At 37.6% G+C, this 19,898-nt stretch overlaps 1 protein-coding gene across 3 annotated transcripts in view; it reads left to right on the forward strand.

The window, feature by feature from the left end:
• CAPZA1 (capping actin protein of muscle Z-line subunit alpha 1) overlaps positions 1-15,799 on the forward strand; it is a 45,558-nt gene extending 29,759 nt beyond the window's left edge. For 2 of the 3 annotated variants that reach the window (XM_074188452.1, XM_074188453.1), the window contains exons 4-11: positions 5,226-5,271; positions 8,141-8,204; positions 8,632-8,838; positions 9,645-9,724; positions 10,319-10,397; positions 12,315-12,386; positions 14,159-14,221; positions 14,936-15,799. In XM_074188452.1, the coding sequence (XP_074044553.1) occupies positions 5,226-5,271; positions 8,141-8,204; positions 8,632-8,838; positions 9,645-9,724; positions 10,319-10,397; positions 12,315-12,386; positions 14,159-14,221; positions 14,936-15,076 (752 nt within the window). In that variant the 3' untranslated portion in view covers positions 15,077-15,799. The remainder of the gene's footprint in view (positions 1-5,225; positions 5,272-8,140; positions 8,205-8,631; positions 8,839-9,644; positions 9,725-10,318; positions 10,398-12,314; positions 12,387-14,158; positions 14,222-14,935) is intronic. The other variant, XM_074188451.1, reaches the window with a different exon arrangement.
• The last annotated feature ends 4,099 nt before the right edge of the window (positions 15,800-19,898 follow it).

Here is a 19,898-nt window from a genome sequence, read left to right on the forward strand (position 1 = left end):
AAAGGGACAAGTTACCTCACTGAATAATTTAGCTTCAAATCTTGACTACAGAACACTTTATATTATTCTAGAGCTCTGCTGGCCTCTGTATGAAGGGAGCTCTCAACTTAGTCAAGGCTAGTCTTGAAGTGAGGAAGTCCTGGGTTTAGCACCCATCTCAGACATTTACTCATTTCTTCATCTACAAAATGATGCTATTAGCCTCACAGACTCCTCTAAAGCTGTTATGAGTGCCCAGGCTTCCTCCTGTTCTGGAAAAAGTCCAGCGGTGTTCAGGATTCCCATGAAATGAAATCTTGCTAGAGTGATGCTTCAGCAAGTATTTTATTGGCAGAGTAGAGTCAGAGGATGAGGGAAGAGAAATCTGGGCATGGTTGGTAGCCTCCAGGAACTCAGTGACAAAGACAAAAATAACCAAAGTTATATGATGATATTCCCAAAGAGAGGGCCAGAGTCATGTCTATGTGTGGTCTGGGAGTGGATCCATAGGTCTTAGACCTGCTCAGACTGCAGGGAACTGAGCCACCTCAAGAGGGTGCTTTCCAGTAAGTCTAAGAATAGCTGAACCCTTCTCACGAAGATACAAACATACCAAGACTATTCCTTTGTGCAGCATGGAATGGATGTACAAGAATCAAAGAGGGTATAGATTGGTGCCTCTAGACATGAGATTCTTCAAAAACCAATAGGTTCAAGGTTTCTAATAACTTGATATCATAGTGTAGGTATTGAACTTGGTGAGAACATATGGTACACAATTGCTGTTTCTGAAAGCCCTACAGGCAGACGTGAGCAGGCAGCTTAATAGGGTCAGGAATCAGGGTCTTCTAATAATTTTATATCACAATCCACCTCTTAGTCCCAGTAGCCACTCAGGATCTTTGGATGTGGAACTGGGGATTGGGGGTGGGGAGCAGTTGAAAGGGACAGTTTACCACATTCCAAGGAAAGGTGGAGAACATAATTATAGACCTAAAACAATCTTAATTCGAGACAGAAACAGGCCTGTGGTCTGGAAGGTAGTATATTTCATCCATGGACTGTTCCCATACTTTAATTTATTCTTTGGTACTGAGGGTGGATCACAGGGCAGTCACTTGGTCACTGAAGCCATTTCAGTAGGTGCAGGTTAGCACCTAGGACCATAACTGCAGCCTCATGGAGGATACATATTTTGCTCCCTTGCTTTCATAGGAACAGTTAGCTGACTATCCTAAAGAAGCCTCAGGTTATAGCTTCTTCTGTAATTATGAAGTTTCCCTAACTCATGCTCCACCTAGCTCTATATCATGGGCTGCAACTGACCCACTTGCAGAAGGGGAGTTTGCCATTTTCCAAAATAGACCTTGGTTTGCCAGGAAGAGGGCCAAAGCCTTGCAACTCTCAAGGACTTTAGTCCCCCTGACTCATTAGTCCTCAGCCAATATGCAGGGCAGATCTTGATCATGTATAAGTCTGTAGCTCCTGTAATAAAACCTCCTAGGATACGACTGATACAGGTATTGATAGGGTGAAGGAAAGAAGCCAACAGGTGCCAGTGGCCACAGTGATTTGTGTGAAACTAATGCCAGTTAGTCTCCTTTCCTAGGTCCTTAGTGTAGCTCTAGGAGCCACTGCTAGGAGGAAGTAAATTTGCCTGGTATGCCCAGGTGATGGTGGGGGTCCCAGCTTCAGCACCCAAAATGGTTGTCATTGGGCAGTTGGGATCCTACGGTCCAAAGTAACAACTGCTTTTATCATACTTAGGGGTCATCTGGACTTAATGAGTAGGGTGTGTGGTGTTGATCAGGGATGGTGTGAGAGTGTGCCCAGTGTCTAGATGGTAAGCAAAGACTCTTCCCTTTAGTTGTCAAACTTGCATGGGTCCTGCAGGGGACCATGCTGTTTTCTCAGGGTGGGGGAGGGGAGCAGAACTCTGAAATTAGCCCAATAACTAGAGAGATATTAGTTGTCTTATAGAACCTCTTTGTCAGTAGAGATTGCTCAAAGCCATCTGTGTTTTGGAGGTCATGGTTGGCATTGCTGGTACCAGTCAGCTATAGCTCAGGTTTTAATAGGTGGCGCAGTGGATAAAGCACTGGCCCAGGAGTCAGGAGTAACTGGATTCAAATCTGGTCTCAGATACTTAATAATTACCTAGCTGTGAGGCCTTGGGCAAGCCACTTTAACCCCATTTGCCTTGGGGGGGGGGTGGAGATTTACTAGGGGCTGTTGGTGGCTGCAATGCACAGTCTGTATAGTTTCTATTGGGCCATCATACAACTGGATCATTGTGGATAACCTGGACAAAGAATTTCTGCTGGGCTTCTTCTATCTTTTAATATATGGGAGAGTATACTGGAGACACTTCACAAGGAGAGGGTTCTTTTTTTCTTTTTTTTTTTTTTTGGCAAGGCAATGAGGTTAAGTGGCTTACCCAAGGCCACACAGCTAGGTAATTATTAAGTGTCTGAGGCCAGATTTGAACTCAGATACTCCTGACTCCAAGGCCTGTTCTCTATCTACTGCACCACCTCACCACCCCAAGGAGAAGGTTCTTGACAGTCCAAATGGTACCTCCTGTTTTCCAAAAGTTGCCAGAGGGGTTGATACTAGTAAAATGCATTTACAAAACAACATTGCATAAATAAGGAGACACAGATAATGAGGAAGACAGAATCCGATTTTCAGATACAGTTTTATAAAATGATTTTAGATAGTTTCACAGAAGGGGAACACTAATAATGTGGGAAAGAGTTTTTGTAAGACTTGTTCATAAGTATGAGCAATCTCTACATTTCACTGTCCAAGAGGCTCTACAAAACAATTAAAATCTCCAGCTGCTGGGCTGGCTTCAGAACCCCCACCCCCCAGGATGAACTGTCTGCACCTATTTTGTTTCTAATGGAACAGTCTCTAGGATCTTGTGTTGGCACTGGCAGGAGGATCAAGAACCACAGAGGAGTAAGAGTACTGTACACTGTGAGGGCAATATAGCTACACTGAGACAGCCACAGTATTGGGCATAGCTCTGATGTTTGTGTAATTGTTTGTATTTCATTGCCCAGAGGACTTTAGGGGAGGAAAGAAAGAGAAGTGACAATTTCTTTGAGGTTGAAGTGTAGAAATAAATGCATTAGTCTGAAATGTAGAAATTTATGCCTTAGTCAGACTTGCATTCTCACTCAGCTGTTTAATCAAACTATTGGCAGTGCTCCTAGAGTACACCCTGTTGAGACATATATTTAAATGTTTTTAAACTGTATTAAATGATAGTATTTGAACATAATTTAGGGAGCACCTTCAGTCTTCATGCCTGCAACTTTAAACAATATTGGCCTTCAATTCCCTTTCACTTTTTTTCCTGTGAATTTTTTTCATAAAGGTGGATATGTTTATACTGCATAAAATCCGTGCCTTTTTACTCTCTAGGGCTTAGGGAAAGAAAATTATTCATTTAGAATCTTTAACTGAAATGAGAAACCATACTAAAGGGGAGTTGGGGTGAAGCATAGAAAGCCTAGAAGATCCTGGGTATGATCTTCACATCTTTTTATCATTTGGTAAATAACAAAAGGATATATGTGAAACAATCAATTTTTTGTTTAATTTTGCTTGATTATTTACAAGGTTTGGAATTTTTCATTCTGGGCTATGATTGAGTTTTATGAAGGAGAAATAATTTTTTAAAGAACAGATGAGGCTTAGATTCTCTTGGAAAAACTCATTTATTAACCTTGGTTTCTTCTGACAGACCCTAGGAATAGGGATCTCTGAAATGCTTGGGCTAGGAGTGGGGAACTAAAAAATTCTGCAAAGGACTAGGGATTGCCAGTAAACAGCCCAGAGCAAAGTATTACTTAATCTCAGTTGATCTGTTTTTTTTAAACCTTCATTTACATTGGTTACTAGACAACCAAGGGCCAAGATAGATTTAATTCCTTAAATCCTCAACTAAGCAAATTGGCAGAGCACTTTTTCCTTTGGGTTCCAAAAGGATACTTTTAAAATGTATTTGTTTGTTTGGGGATTATAGTTATTATGGTTAAAAATTGTAGCAATTTCCCCTTTACACTATCACTCCCCTTCCCTGCTTCTACATCAAGACTTCTGTAGGCCCCTCCCCCCGGTGAAATGTAACATTTCCTCAAACCTTTACCCTTACCATTCCACTCACTCTGTGTTTCACTTCCCAGCTCAAACTTGATACTGTCTTGATTACTCTCTACCATTGGTCTGTTAAGTATTTATATATTTAACTATTCTTCTTTGGTTTTCTATTTGGTATTTTTATTAAGTGACTGTGCTAAATAAGACCATGGTAGTATGGGAAAGCTAAAGAATCTGGAAGATAGGAATCTGGCTCTACCTTGGACCATATTTACTGCTAGTAGAAGTGAACTATTTAACCTCTTAATGCCCAAAAGCTTCTCTAACCCTGCATTGGCAGAGGTATGTAATTACCACACTGGGAGTTCCCTGAAATGTGAAAAGTGGGCAAGAGACTGTCTTATATATATTGGATTTAAAGAAATTTAAAACTACTAAGTCTTTGTCTCCAAATCCTAATAGTTTAGAAATGAAGATGAAGAATATATTTAGTTGGCATAGTAACAAAAGCCCTAGAAAGGTTGAATTAAATGATTACCGAGGGCTCTTCAGACTCAGAAATTATGGCTTTATTATCCAAGTGACCATAATATAAATGAGAATTTGATTAAGTGCATTGGAAAACTCAAAGTAGGAGTAGATATTAGAAGAAATATTAATATTTTTGAAGGAAATACTTCTGAAACTATACCCTAAAAGAAGAAAAATATTTCAATTCACAGCTTGAAGGGGGAAGAAAGGAACAACATTTCATGGGGAAATATGTGCAAATGCACGGGGAGAAAGAAAAAGGAGATGGAAAAAATCAGAATCTAGTTTGTAAAAAAAACTGAAAAGATAGAGTTTGGAGTAAGCTTGTAGAAGATCTTGAAAACTAGATTAACTCAGTTTGTATTTTATTCCTTAAAAATGGGAAGATCCCCCAAAGGCTTTTGAGGAAATGATTAATGTTATCAAATCTATGCATTAAAGAATTACTTTGGAAAAGGGAGACTGAAAGTAAAATGTTAAAAATAAAATGGTTAAGAGGCTCTTTTTACATGCTTCCAAGGGAGAACTCACACTTAAGTAGCATCTGATCTCAGGTGATGAGAATAGAAAAGAGATTTCATTCTTATTATTTTGTCTTTTTTTAGGTAGGCTAGTTTCATATTCTATATCACACCATGTGAATGAGAGGAGGTAAGAATGAATATAGATAGAATTAAAAGAACCAAAACAAAGTTTGGCTGTTTTATAATTTTTACAAAGAACCAGTCCTGTCTGTCCCTCTCTTCTCTCAAGATCAGATATAAAAACCAATTACTTGATCTACTTTATTCTGCACTTGAGATTTTTGCACTAGAAATCTTCTTATTCTAGCCACTTAATAGCTTAATTACTAAGCTTTTGTTTTAAAATGTAAATGCACTATAGGAGGGTTGAACCTTATAGTTCAGCTATGAACTACTTTGATCAAATAATCATATTCCTCAGCAATGAGTATAAGAATGAGTTTTTCTAGGGAGATGCAAAGAAAAAGGAAACTTAGTAACTTAGAGCACTTTTTTGCTGGAGTGGGGCGGGCTAAACAAAATCTTATTTTTAATTGTATAAAAGTATGCACACAAAATATATGGAAAGTGGTCAAAATTATATGGTGCATAAAACTGAAGAGTTTCTATCCTCTCAAGCTCCAAGGCTGTTCACTAAGAAATGAGGCAAGGGCTCCCTATTTGTGACAGATCCCTAGACCAGCTCCCTAGTCTTTCCCTGGGAGGGAGATAAAGGTCCCAAATGAGGAGATCAGTGATTTGACATTTCAAATGCCAAATCAAACAACTAACCTCATCACCCCAGCAGGAGCTCCAACTGTGTTTCTTTGGAATGTAAGGGTGGGAGGAGAACCCCAGGAGAAAGATGGAGCCATTCTGGGTCCTAATGAAATTGGGGTGGTCACCTAAACCGTGGAGTAATCAGGCAGCTCATCAGAGATGTCCTAAAATGGAAAACTGTAACTGAAGAACAATTCAGTGTGTATCCTCATCGTTTAGCAGATTAACTGGCACATAGTAAGTGTTGATTAAGCAACTACTAAAAGACAAATAAATATCTGGGAGATCAGGAAATGCTTCCTGTGGAAGATGACTTATAAAAGGTAATAAAGAAGAAAATTTCAGCTATGGAGGACAACTTTGCAGAAGGAGAGAGTTGGAAAGTGAAGTGCAGTTTGGACTGGATGGTATGTGAAAGGGAGGAACATATATAAGGCTCAAAAAATGGGTTGTAGCCAGGTTTAAAAGGTATTTAAATGTCAAAGGAATTTATATTCAAACTTTGATATGTAATAAAGAGCCACTGGAGAAAGATTAGAAAGTAACATGGTCAGACTTGCGCTTTAAGAAGTTAACTTTGGGACCTCAAGAGGATAGACATTTTTAAAAGGATAGACTTTTTTGCAGAGAAGCCAATTGGACAGTTTCAAATTAGACAAACCAAAAGTGATAAGGAACCAGACTAGATCACTGTCCTTTTCTTTCACATAAAAGAGGTACATTCAAGAAATGTTAGGAAAACACAAGACTTGACTACTGATTAGATACATGGAATAAGGGAAATTGAGGAGTGAAGGGTGACTGGGATTGTGAACTTGGATAACTGGAAGAATAGTGGTGTCCACAATTAAAATAGAGACCTCTAGATCCCTTTGCAGTTTGGTCTCTGATCACATCATTCAGCTGAAATTGTTCATTGATTCATAATTTACCTGTCTTTACCCTACCTGACTTCTCTTACTGCAAAAGAATCCAAGGCCAAATTTCTAAGGATTTAGTTAGGAGAGAAAGTGGAGATAAGAGTATTTTTTTCTCCTTGTTTACTCAGTGAAAGGGAGGAAAGAGTATTTGGGTGCATGGGGAGGATTTAGGGTCAAGGGATGGTTTTTTTAAGAATGATGGAGTCATGGTTAGTATCATGAAAAGTCAGAAGAAAGAGAGTGATTGGAGATTAGAGAGAGAGGTAGGGAAAGAAAGGGAATTGAAATAGGGGCACAGTTTTGTGTGGAGGAAGACCAGTTATCCCCTACAATTGCCAACTATGGGGCAAGCAAATGAAGCCACCCTCTTCTAACCCATCCCCAATAACCATCATCTTAAAGAAAGAGTTAGCTATGCCACCAGCTTCTGACAAACTGCCACCTACTAGATAACCAACCTAAAGGGAGATGCAAAGAAAAAGGAAACCAACAAAAGTCAGACCCATGGGGGCTTCCTTAAGGGAGAGATAGGAAACCAGGCACATCAGACCATAACCACTGTATCCACTCAGACCTCAATGAAGATAGTCCAGGACCCACATTCAAGATTCTTAGGAATAGCAGTATACTCCAGGGAACCTGGTCCAGGTTCTAGCCTAAGCTATGCAGTTATCAGTGAGAGGACAATTGCTGAGAGAAAGGCATTCATGATTGATTGCTACCAAGTAGGCTCAGGAGTCCTATTGGTAGGACTCCTACCTTCCCCTCACTAGTGGGTCTAATGAGCCCTCCAAGCCACAGCTTACTTGAAGTCTTTAGTACTACCCACTGGGGTTCACTGTCAGAAACTGATAAGGACTTCATCAATCAAAATGCATTTAAGAGGGCACATTACCATCTTTACTACTGGGCCCTAAATATCATGACTCTTTTCCATTTGACTTAAAACTGAAACCTTTCATATGTATTGTCTTCCATTAGAATATGGCCTTTTTATGAGCAAAATTTTTGGATTTGTGTTTTTTGGTGATTGAAATTTTTTTTGTTTTTATCACCAGTCACATCAAAAGGGCTTACTAAATGCATGTAGGTTAACTGAATTAACATAACTGAAAGCTAAATTGTTCAATCTTTTATATTTTTACAATATTGTTAAATACAAGACGTAAGAGTCTGTGACCCAGGCAGCAAAAACATTGTTCAATGCTATCATTATTATAGTATTTTCAAAAGTAAGTGTTCCTTTATTTTATTTGCATGGTTTTTTTGCTATGCCATTAGTCTTACTGAGTCTACTTGTTTATATTTTTTTAACAGTGCATTTGCCCAGTATAATATGGATCAGTTCACTCCAGTGAAAATAGAAGGATATGATGATCAGGTAAATATCTGTTCTTGGTCAGAAAAAATCTCAATAAAAGCAAAAGGAGATATTTAAAAGTTGGGTGCAAAGTAAAGCCTAAATGAGGCAAAATTTAACTTTTATTCCTCAACACAGACTCACTGAAAATTAATTTCCATAGTAACTATATGTACAAGTTTTTACTGTAAGTTTTACTAGTGATGAGGAGGGCCATCTCTAACGAGAAAGCAAAACAAGTAAGATGAGAGATGCTGATTTCTGTGTCACTGCCTTCTTCTTAGTTGGCCATCTATATCTCCTTATACAAGAATAAAAATGCATCTTGAATAAATGGCAAATAATAGAATAAAGATTTAGCTTGGACTCTTGAGATTTTCAAAAATAAGCATTGAGCAAAATTTTATTTTTAATATATTTATGTATATAATTTTGTTGTGTTTGAAAGGTCTTAATTACAGAACATGGTGACCTGGGTAGTGGCAGGTTTTTAGATCCAAGAAATAAAGTTTCCTTTAAGTTTGATCACTTACGGAAAGAAGCAAGTGACCCCCAACCTGAGGACATAGATGGAGCTCTGAAGTCATGGAGGGAATCCTGTGACAGTGCATTAAGGGCCTATGTGAAAGATCATTATTCCAACGGCTTCTGTACTGTTAAGTATCTTTATTTCACTATATATACAATATTTTTCTATATATACATTTATTTGATGCATTGGGGTTAGGGTCCTCTAGAAATCAATTATTCCTTCTTATTTAGGAGTCTTGTATTTGTTACTTGAATCACTTTTGAGATGAATGGTATAAATTATATAGTATCACTACAGTCTCTACATTAATTTTTAAATCCACATCAGATGTATGTTATTTTGACATTAGTATTGACAGACCCTTATCAGAAATTAGAATTTCTTAAGACTATACCTAGAAAATACTTAAATTGGACATGGAGAAAAATATTAAAATAAGGTTTTTGGGAAGAGCAATTAAGCCAACATATAATTCTATGGGAGTTAATTGTCCTTGACAAAATTGAAGATTTTATTCAGAAAAGAAATCGTGTGTGTGTGTGTGTGTGTGTGTGTGTGTGTGTGTGTGTGTGTTTCAAAATATATGGTAATGATAAAAATGACTTAAAAACAATAACTATCATAGAGAAAATCAGCCCTAGACTCAAGAGACCTGGGTTTGAAGCCCAGTTCCAGTTCTTAATAATTATCCTTGAATCTCAAATTCCTCATCTGGTAAAATAGAAATAAAATATTTTGCAACACCAACCTTGTAAATTCATTGTGAAAACTTTAAAAGTCTTATATAAAAGTGAGTGATCCATGTAGGCCAGGAGTTGTGCTATAGATTTTTAGAACTTAAGAAGGAGCTTAGTGACTCCCTATTTTTAACCCTAATCTTTTTGTCATACTTTAGATCAAGTCTGATTTTTTTTTTCTTTCACAAATAGGTTTATGCTAAAATTATAGATGGGCAGAAGACTATTATTGCCTGTATTGAGAGCCACCAATTTCAGCCTAAAAACTTCTGGTAAGAATGTAGAGGCTCTCCTCAGTTTTCACTGCCTTACCTGGTCACCCTTGTCCAGCATGTTATCTGGCTTAGTGTTCATAGAAGATAGGAGGGGAAAGCACAAGATTTGAAGTGAGAGGATTTACCCAGCTTTTGTTATATCTTGGGTATGCCTCTTCTTATCTGTCACCTAATTTAACTACATGAATTTAGGCAAAACAATTTCCCTACTGATTGATAAACAATCTAGTTCATAGGACTGTCAAAATACTATAAAAGTGTGAATCATTATTGTTAATCGCTACTGTTATTCAGTTTTCTCAGTTGAATGAGAGCAAAAGTGAACTGACAAAGTGCATTGACAACATCTCTTATTAGAGGGAGTTTATGGGAGTTTTTAAATAGTGCTCTCCACAGAGAAGTGATAAAGCAACTTATTATTTATTACTAAATCTTCTTGAATCTAGAGTTTGACACATCATCTATAGTTAATACTGTCAGAACAGAAGGCGTTCCCTACCCTATCCATTGGCAATTCAGTCATTGTGGTTTGTTTTGTTTTAGATTTTTTTCTGTTCACTTATTCTCTAATTGCAATTTGGTCTGGCATAGGAATGGTCGTTGGAGATCAGAGTGGAAGTTTACCATCACCCCACCTACAGCTCAGGTGGTTGGAGTGCTAAAGATTCAGGTGAGGTCAACTGACCAAGATAATGCCCCCAGGCCATGAAACCTCTTCATGGCTTTACTTTAAAACTTTGATTACATTCTATTTAAATGTGTGCTTAAAAGTTATTACAGAAGTTGGTTTTTGTGAAGAAAATGGATGCAAAGGCCAAGTTTGTGTCATGTCCTGAATTAGAACAGGTTGATAAGGAAACTATGTTTGGTAGTTGTGACTGGGAGACCAGGAACGTAGATCTCTTTCCCCAAGCCACATTGAGATCAAATAAGAAAAGGACAATAAGATGGGTTACTCCCACTCAGGGAACACAATATGTGACTCCAGGTTTTCTCTTTAGGCTTCTGCCAGTGAGTGTGTAGGAAAACGTAGGAGCATTTATTCTTGAGAGAATAGCTTTTGGCTTTAAGCAGTACCAAGTTTTTCCTATCATAAAGAAATAAAAAGCAAAATTAAGATCAACCCATTGTTGGAAAAGAAACTATATACATACATATACATATATATGTGTGTGTGTGTCTTAATAACTTTGAGCTTATTAAATAAATATTTATTGAGTATGAGCCAGAAACTATATATATATATGCCTTAATAATTTTGAGCTTTATTATGGGCCAGATGTTGGGAGGAATGGAAAGAAAAAAGACATTTTCTCAGGCATTATGAAAGTTAGAGTTTAGTAAATAGGATAGGACCGAATAGATAAAAACAAAAAGCTTGATGAGAACACCAAGTATAGCCATTTAATTATATTATAAATAGCAAAGGGTTCTGAGAGATTGGCAAGATAATGCTTCAGCTAAGGTAGGGTAAACAGAATTTTTAAAAAAAACAGCCAAAAAGAAGTTGCTGTAAGGCTTTTGAAACCATCTTATTTTTTTTTAATAAAGCTTTTTTTTTTATTTGTTTCCCCATTACTTGCAAAGATAGTTTTCAACATTCATCCTTTTGCAAGGTTTTGAATTTCACATTTTTCTGCCACCCTCCTTTCCCTCCCTCCTCTCCATGGCAGCAAACAAGCTGATATTGGTTGTACATGTACAATTGTATTTTAGCATATTCTGATAATAGTCATGAAACCAGTCATCTTATGATGTTCTTTTTTCATCTATCCTAAAAAAGGATCTATGTTAAGAAGGATTCAATATTAGTTCCTGCTTAAACCTAGAGATCAAGCAAAGGTTAGATTAAGCAGTAACTCCTAGATGTGTTTTTTGGACCCTGGAGAGGCTGAGACTGTTGAATCACTTGGAGCACAGGAGTTCTTAGCTGCAGTAGAGTTAAAGGCAGTTGGATTTCACACTAAACCCAACACCAATCAGATGAGTTAGGAGGGTCAAATTGACACAGTTCAGGAATAGAGCTTGTCAAAGTTTTCCAAGTTTACATGTTCATAGTAGGTTCAATACAGTGGGTACATTCAGCTGGGTGACAGGGGGCATCATTCTCAAAAAAAAAATTTTTTTTGATCCAGTTAAGAATCAGAGAAAAAGACTACATGTACATATCTTTATTTAAATGTCTTTTTTTTTAAAAAATCACATTTGTAATGTCAGTGTTTATTAGTACTCCCTAATAATGGCTTAATGAGAGTTACCTCCACAAAAGTCCTCCTCTCATTTCTGATTATGAGTTTTCAGAATCTATACCTGTGGAATAACATAGGTATCACCATCTGAGATTTCAGAATTTGGACCCAGAAATAAACATCCAAACATTAGCCACAGCAACTCATAAAGACCACTAATCTACTAAACTGGTACAGTCTACCTTTATAGAAAAAAGTAGCCACAATAATGAAATCGGGTGTCTTTTGAAATTTTAAGAATTTCCGTTTGCAATATCTCCTCAGAGATGGGAACATTTAGGTGATGTTCCCATATGAACTGCTTGATTTTTAATTTATTCAATCTCCCCCTCATCCAGGTCCATTACTATGAAGATGGTAATGTTCAGTTGGTTAGTCACAAAGATGTACAGGATTCAGTAACTGTTACTGTAAGTATGAAATGCCTCAAGTCTCATAATATTGCTGTCTCTCTGGTGCAGTCTGTATTCTGCTTCAGAACTGATCTTGAAAGTAAATATAAACAAAAGTTCTGCATTTGAGGTTTTACTTTTGAAGTCTTCATGAGTAGAGCAGCATGAGCTTTCTGGGGCAACTGTAAAACCAGTTATACCAGTTGCCAGTTTAATCTTTGATCTAGAATGATAGGAATGGCTCTAGGGAATGTGATGTTCCTTCTTTCTTTGAGATGATTATGTTAAGTAAAAAATGAAGAAATTTCTTCTTTCTTTCATTGCCAAAATCAGAACCTGTTGATCAGTCAGATAACAGAATTGCTTGTTAGAAAGCAGTAACGCCTTTGATTGGAAATATATTGTGGCTAGTATAATAAGCTACTCTTCGATTCAAAAAGCCTTTATCACATATTATGTGAAAAACACTAACTACATCCCACAGAGATCCACTGAGAGTTGGAGGACTAGGAAGAATTTTGTACAAGTGTTGTGTCTGGAACAAGTGTGCATAATGATAAAAGGGTCAATGAGATCTTCTTGTGTCACTGTGCAAGGTGTCACAGGGGGGCCTCTAGTCCATCCCCATTGTCATCTCTTCACACACACACCCCCATCCTGTGATGGTCCTCTATTCTTCAGATGATTACTCCCCTAGCATAGGTGTGACTACCAACAGGTTCAGTCCTTGCCCAGGTATCAGTTTATAAAGACAAACCCATGAAACAATGTAAAGATTATCAGATTGTCTTCTGTTGGGGGGAGGGAAGGGATGGTGGGAAATGATAGGTAGAAATTACTATTCTATTAATTGGAAAACAAATTTATGTAATTAAAAAAAGGAAGACCCATGAACCAGAGATATTGGGGGAAAAACTTAATATATTTGGATGCTGAGAACAATAAGTAAAATAATGGGAGTCAGTTCAATGTAAAGCCTAATTAACAAGCAGCAGAAAAGAGGGGACAGAGAAAAGGAGAGTCATATAACACACATACATACGTACACACACGCACACAAGCATATAGCTATCACACATAGTCTTCTAAGTGAATGCAGACACATGCAGGTCCATTCATTTGGAACAGTGTTGTCTGAGCTGCCCTACTGAAAAGAAGATAATTCTTCCTTGACTTTGGTAGCCCATTGGAGCTGGCCACTTTGCATATCAGTATTCAGGGCACATGGGATTTGGAGGTTTCACAGGTGCAAACGCAAACTAACTGTTGGGTAGACATAATTTTCAGGTACACAGTTATACTAAACTTAAAATATATTTCCAGTACCCTTAAAAAATATTGCCAGTATTTTTTCATGAATGGATTTTTTAAGCTACAACCTCCTTAAGGAGAGTCTTTTATTATGGTCTCAAGACTACTGAATATTATATTACGTTATGTTACGTTACGTTACGTCACGTCACATCACCCCCATCTTAGCTTTTTTACTTTTATCTTTCTCTATCAGATGGCAGCAAGAAGATTAAAAGATAAGAAAATATATATTTTTTAAAAAATTTGACTCTAAGCAAAATATGACTAGTTGTCATCAATCATAAGCAATAGTTTTGGGAATTGATTGGTTAATCTTTTTGTAACTGTGCCTCTGTCACAACTTCTTGAACCAAAGGTATTTACAAAGTTGTATTCATTATCTTTTTCCACTGGAAATCAAATTCCCTTTTTCAGCAAGCTTTTTTATGTACTATTTATAAATAATCTTATCTGTGCCTTTTCTCATCTCTTCTTAGGATGATGTACAAACTGCCAAGGAATTTATTAAAATCATAGAACATGCTGAAAATGAATATCAGGTAAGGTGGTTTGGGTTTTTTTGGTAATTTATCTAGGACACTGAATCTGTCTTAACATCTTTTATTAAGCATCTATTATCATTATTATTATTATTATTATTATTATTGTTGTTGTTATATATCATAAATGCTAGCTAGTACTCTTAAAGATCTTGCACCTCTGAAATTCTTAGGCTTCCATTTCCTTCCTTGCATTTTCAAAGTACAATTAACAGGAGTACCTGAGTTCAAATCTGGCCTCAGACATTTAATTGCCTAGCTGTGGGACCTTGGGCAAGTCACTTAACCCCATCGCCTCAAATAAAAAAAAATTTTTTTTTAAGTACAATTAAGTGGAGTTCTTAAAATACTTCCATATTGGAGAGTTTCAGTGAACTACTACTTCAGTGGTTAGTAGAAACTCATAAAAAAGGGGCAGCTAGGTGGCTCAGTGGATAGAGCACCGGCCCTGGAGTCAGGAGTACCCGGGTTCAAATCTGGTCTCAGACACTTAATAATTACCTAGCTGTGTGGCCTTGGGCAAGCCACTTAACCCCATTTGCCTTGCAAAAATCCAAAAAAAAAAAAAATTCTCTCAAGAAAAACCAAAAGTCCTGTCCATTGGAGACTAGCAGAGCAGCACCATCTTTTTCACTCAAGCTACTTTCTTAATGAGCCTGAACCAACTTCAGTTTCTGTTTAGACATTTATCTATAAATCAATTATCTGTTGCAGACTGCGATTAGTGAGAATTATCAGACAATGTCGGACACCACATTCAAGGCCTTGCGCAGGCAGCTTCCAGTCACCCGAACCAAAATCGACTGGAACAAGATACTCAGCTACAAGATTGGCAAAGAAATGCAAAATGCTTAAGTCTGGATGTGAAATTCTCTGATTGTAACATGCAAAAAAGAAGAAGAAAGGGGAAAAAACGATTCAAAGTTTGGTCTTATAAATAGGTGGTTTATAAACAAGTGCGATCTTTTGCTAGGGCTTTCAAAGTTAACAGGTTTTCTAGCCTCTTGGAATACTATTGAACCAATAGCGTTTGTCTTGATGTTTTTTTGTGTGGTCCTTACCATGTAACTTCCTATTGTGACTGTATCTACTTGTAGGATTTTTTTTTATTCAATTTTTTTAACATTGAAAAAGAAAGAGAAAGAAATATGTCTTGGAATTTATGTACTGGTTAGAAAATTTCCTAGCCATGAAAGCCCTCTCACAAACAGGCAGGTAATGTTTCCAATACTCTCCCACCCTTATCCTTAATAGCCCTCTGCTCTGGTACACCAGTGGTTTTTACTGATCAACCAATAGCTAAAGATGCTATGCTGCAAGATAAATCTACAGACATCCTTAATCTTCTGACTGCTGATTGCCACTTCATGGCATACTGGTAGCTGTAGATTTTTAAATATTTGGAATGGGGTTTTTAAGGTCCCTTTGGTAGAAAAGGGTTTTCTGGAATTCCATAATGACCAGCTTCTCTGGGGAAAATTTGGGGGTTTTGTGTTGTTGTTTATTTTTTAATCCAAAGACTTGAACCACATTCCCTCCAAGTGAACTTGTTTGCTTTCTTCTTTTTTTTTTTTTAAATTCCCTTCCCTCCAATAACTTGGTTGTTATAGGCATCTGCATTTTTAGAATATAGTTACCCCATTTATATATTTTTTTATATTCAAGAACTGCTGACACAGTCTGGATGTAGAAGAATAAACATTAAAACTTGAAAAATGCAGATGCCTAATGAATAATAGGCATATTGTGCTTTAATGCTTTGTGGCAGGTTTACTAGACTTTGTACTGTAAATGTATGAATCAGACAAGTGCATAAATCACAAATAAAAACAAAAAAAGATTTGCACCAAAGTGAGAAAATTAACTTCTAAGCAGTGTCTTTCTGTTGTTACCTGTTTCTTAATGTATTTAAAGGGAACACTGGCAATTCACTCTAAATGGTTTGTAAAACTTGTTTGACATTCTTCTTCATTCCTGCCTGCCAAGAACTTAAGTTAGACTGTGATGCAGCAGCCCTTCCAGAAGGGTGAGTGAAGGTATGTGTTCCATAGATCTCAAAACACAGGGACACCATGGATTTGCTATAGCTAGTATATGAACTATGTATGGTGAATTCATTCTACATTGTTTACACTTAGGTGACCAGGCCTTAACATGAGGTCATTTTTTTTTAAACCAAGTGCTGTCTTCCTATCTCCAAATACTCATTGAAGAGGAGACTGTTTGTGCTTAAAATGGCATTGTTTTTGTTCAGTAACATGATTAATAAGCAAGAGTGTTTCCAAAGTGTCCCGTTACTTATGTAAACCTTTTTTCCAAAATAAAGTATATTTGTATTATTTGCCATTCATAATATCCATCCATATTACAAAATCTTCTGTACCTACTAGTAGAAAGAAATACAATGGTTTTGTTCTAAAACTGTTTGAGTCTTTCCTTTATAATTGCTTCTGTTTTGTTTTCAAGATGTGAAGTGAAAAATGTCTGCTTTGGATCTGATTTGAGAAGAATAGTCCTAACCTCTAATATTTACATCCCTCTGAACTTCCCAGAGACTTAAAGAAATCCGCCCAGCCCTGAGCGAAGATAGTTAGGAGCTCTGTAGTTCATAGAGCTTCCACTGATTCCTATTGAAAGACAGCTGTTTTTCCCTTATCTGTAGTTTAGAGGTTCTGTTTCACCTTTCTTTGACAGGCATCAAAGGCTTCGAGTGAGTGGTGGGGTGGGTATGTGTGGCAGTGTGAGCTTCACATTTATAGTTTAAAGATAGAAGAGATGTGTGTTTGTGATCACTGGTTGTGTGACTGTGGTGGGCTCTGAGCAAGAAGACTTGAGTTCAAACCTCAGATGTTTGCTGGACTTCTGACTGGACAAATCACTAAAGTGCTCTCTGCCTCAGTTTCCTCAACTGTAACAATGGGGGATAATAGCACTTAACTGGATTATTGTGAGGATTAAATGAAATAATTGTAAAACCCATAACCAGAGCCGGCACAGTATTACTGTTCCCTTTTCTTTTCCCCTTCCCTACTTGTCTGACCCTGACTTTCCTCACCTGTGCAATGAGGAGATTGGGCTAGAGAACCTCAGTGGCCCACACTTTCTGCTTTCACATCATGAGTCTGTGGATCCTTGAACATTTTAAACAAGAAGTCTCTGGGCTTAGCCAAGATTATTTTAACCCCCTCCCTAGCCCTTCCCCCCCATTCTGGTTTAGCTATAGATTTGTGGGAATTGTTTTTATCATGTTTCCCAACCAAGAATTCAGAGGGAGTTTCTGTGCCTCACTCATCCCAAGGACAGTTCAGATCTTTGTGTCTCCCAAGGAAAGTAGCTCTCAGGAACATGTGTAACTTTTGTTGACCTCAAACATTCCTACCACTGACTTTGTATTCCTCCATGTCAGCCTGCCCCAGGACACCCCATCAATTTGTCTTTGCTGAGACAGGGCTTCATGCAAGAATTCAAAATCCCATGGACAACCACTTAAAAACCCTCCTTGACCACCTAATGAGGAAATCACTCCCTCCTCTGCTATCCTATTGTTTCCTTTAGCTTCTTTGAGTTTATTGTTTGCATTCCTACAGTAATCTGCACAGTGGTATTCAGAGGTAATAAATTTGCTTTACAGAAAATTTTAGAGGTAGGGATAACTTAAGAATAACTAGCAAAATATTTCCAAAGTGATTTGTACATGAAATGCTTTGGGGCTCAAGAGAATACACCCAACAGAGCCCAAAAGTGCCGGTGGTGGGGCAGGGAGTAGTAATTAGAATGCCCCTGGCATAAAAGAAAATTTTAAAGCAAAACAGAGGTGGGGCGGGGGAGGCACAAGGCAGTTGGGATTAAGTGATTTACCCAGTGTCTCAAGCTAGCAAGTGGCAAGTACCTGAAGCTGTATTTGAACTCCGGTCTGACTGAATTCCTAGTACCACCAAACTGTCCTCAAAATAGAGATTAAACCTATTTTAAAACAAAAATAATTGCTTCCTGGAATTTTTTACAACATTTTATAGGGAAAACTTTTGCTAATATCACAAAATAGTTTCCAAAACACTGGTGTCTGACTTTCTTCAGGCTGCTTGGAGCAACTGGAAGATTTGCTCATAACCACAGAGCAAGTTAGTGGCAAAACCCAGACCAGAATTTCCTTTCAAGATGAAAAGCACAGGCCTAGGCTTTGCCCTACTCATCAAATTTTGGCAATGATATGGAAAGTCATTTGTTTAACCAGAACCTGGCTAATTGACCTTGGTAAAATGAATGATGATAAAAGCATTTTATTAAGACCTTAACGTGTTAACTTCTGGGGATAAATACAAAAACAAAGCTAGTTTACGACTTACATTATAATAGAACTATATTCATCTATCCATGAAGACCAGGGAAGACCACTCTGGGAGGGGAAGTTACAGTGATGATGAATGAGGAGGGAAAGCAAGAAGATTAGAGAAGAGCATGTTAAGTGAAGCAAGGAAGTTCATGGGAGAACAGAGCTCAAAACCAGATGGTCCTAAAGCTGTCCAGACCACAAAGAATATTTTTCAAATTCTGATCTCAGCTCTGTAAGTTGAGAAGAGTGAAATAAACTGATAAGACTAGTAGATAAATTGAAGCTAACTTGTAAAAGGACTCAATGCCAGTCAAAATTTATATTTGATTCTAGAGGTGATAGGGAGCCAATGGAGTTTGAGTCAGGTTACTGAAATGGTCAGACCTGTACTGTAGGAATATCCTATCAGGAGTCGAAAAGAAGTGAAAGGTAGCCTAGCAGTTCCAGATTTCAAACTTATCACAAAATGATAATCAAAAAAAATCTGGTACTGGGGCAGCTAGCACTGCCCTGGAGTCAGGAGTACCTGGGTTCAAATCCAGTCTCAGATACTTAATAATTACCTAGCTGTGTGGCCTTGGGCAAGCCACTTAACCCCGTTTGCCTTGCAAAATCCTAAAAAAAAAATCTGGTGCTGGCTAAGAAATAGAGTGATGATCAGTGGAATAGCTTAAGTACACAATACACAGTAACGAATGACCATAGCATTCTTGTGTTTGAACAATCCAACAATAACAACCTTTTGGTAAGAACTCCTCATTTGACAAATATCGATGGCAAAACCGGAAAGCAGAAACTAAACATGACCAACATCTCCCATTGTAAAACAAGTTGTCAAAATGGATGAATGATTTAGATTTAAAGGATAGTATAAAATTAGGTGATTGTGGGATATACAGATCTATGGATAAGGGAAGAGTTTATGACCAGTTCACTTAATCTCTGCCTATGGATGTGGGATCCACTAGAGAAGGAAACCTTTCCAGTATCCTCGCCAAGAAATCCCCGTGGTCAGAAATCCTTGGGCTCATGCAGAGCTGGGCACAATTAAACAATAATAGGAATGTATCTGGCACCGTGCTCAGTGCTTTACAAATATTATTTCTCCCTATTTTACAGTAAGAGGAAACAAACAGATGGAGTGACTTGCTTAGAGTCAAGTTGCTAAGTGTCTGCGGGCAGATTAGAAATGAGGTCTGTTCTGCCTCCAGGCCTGCCACTCTATCCAATGTACCACCTAGTAACCTTAGATTGGAAGAATAGGTTATGGTCAGAAAATTTTTGACTATAGAAGTAGAATACCACAGTGAAGGTAAAAGTCATGGCATGGCAATTCAAGGCCAA

Source organism: Macrotis lagotis, chromosome 5 (assembly GCF_037893015.1).
Source record: "Macrotis lagotis isolate mMagLag1 chromosome 5, bilby.v1.9.chrom.fasta, whole genome shotgun sequence".
Classification (NCBI taxonomy): domain Eukaryota; kingdom Metazoa; phylum Chordata; class Mammalia; order Peramelemorphia; family Peramelidae; genus Macrotis; species Macrotis lagotis.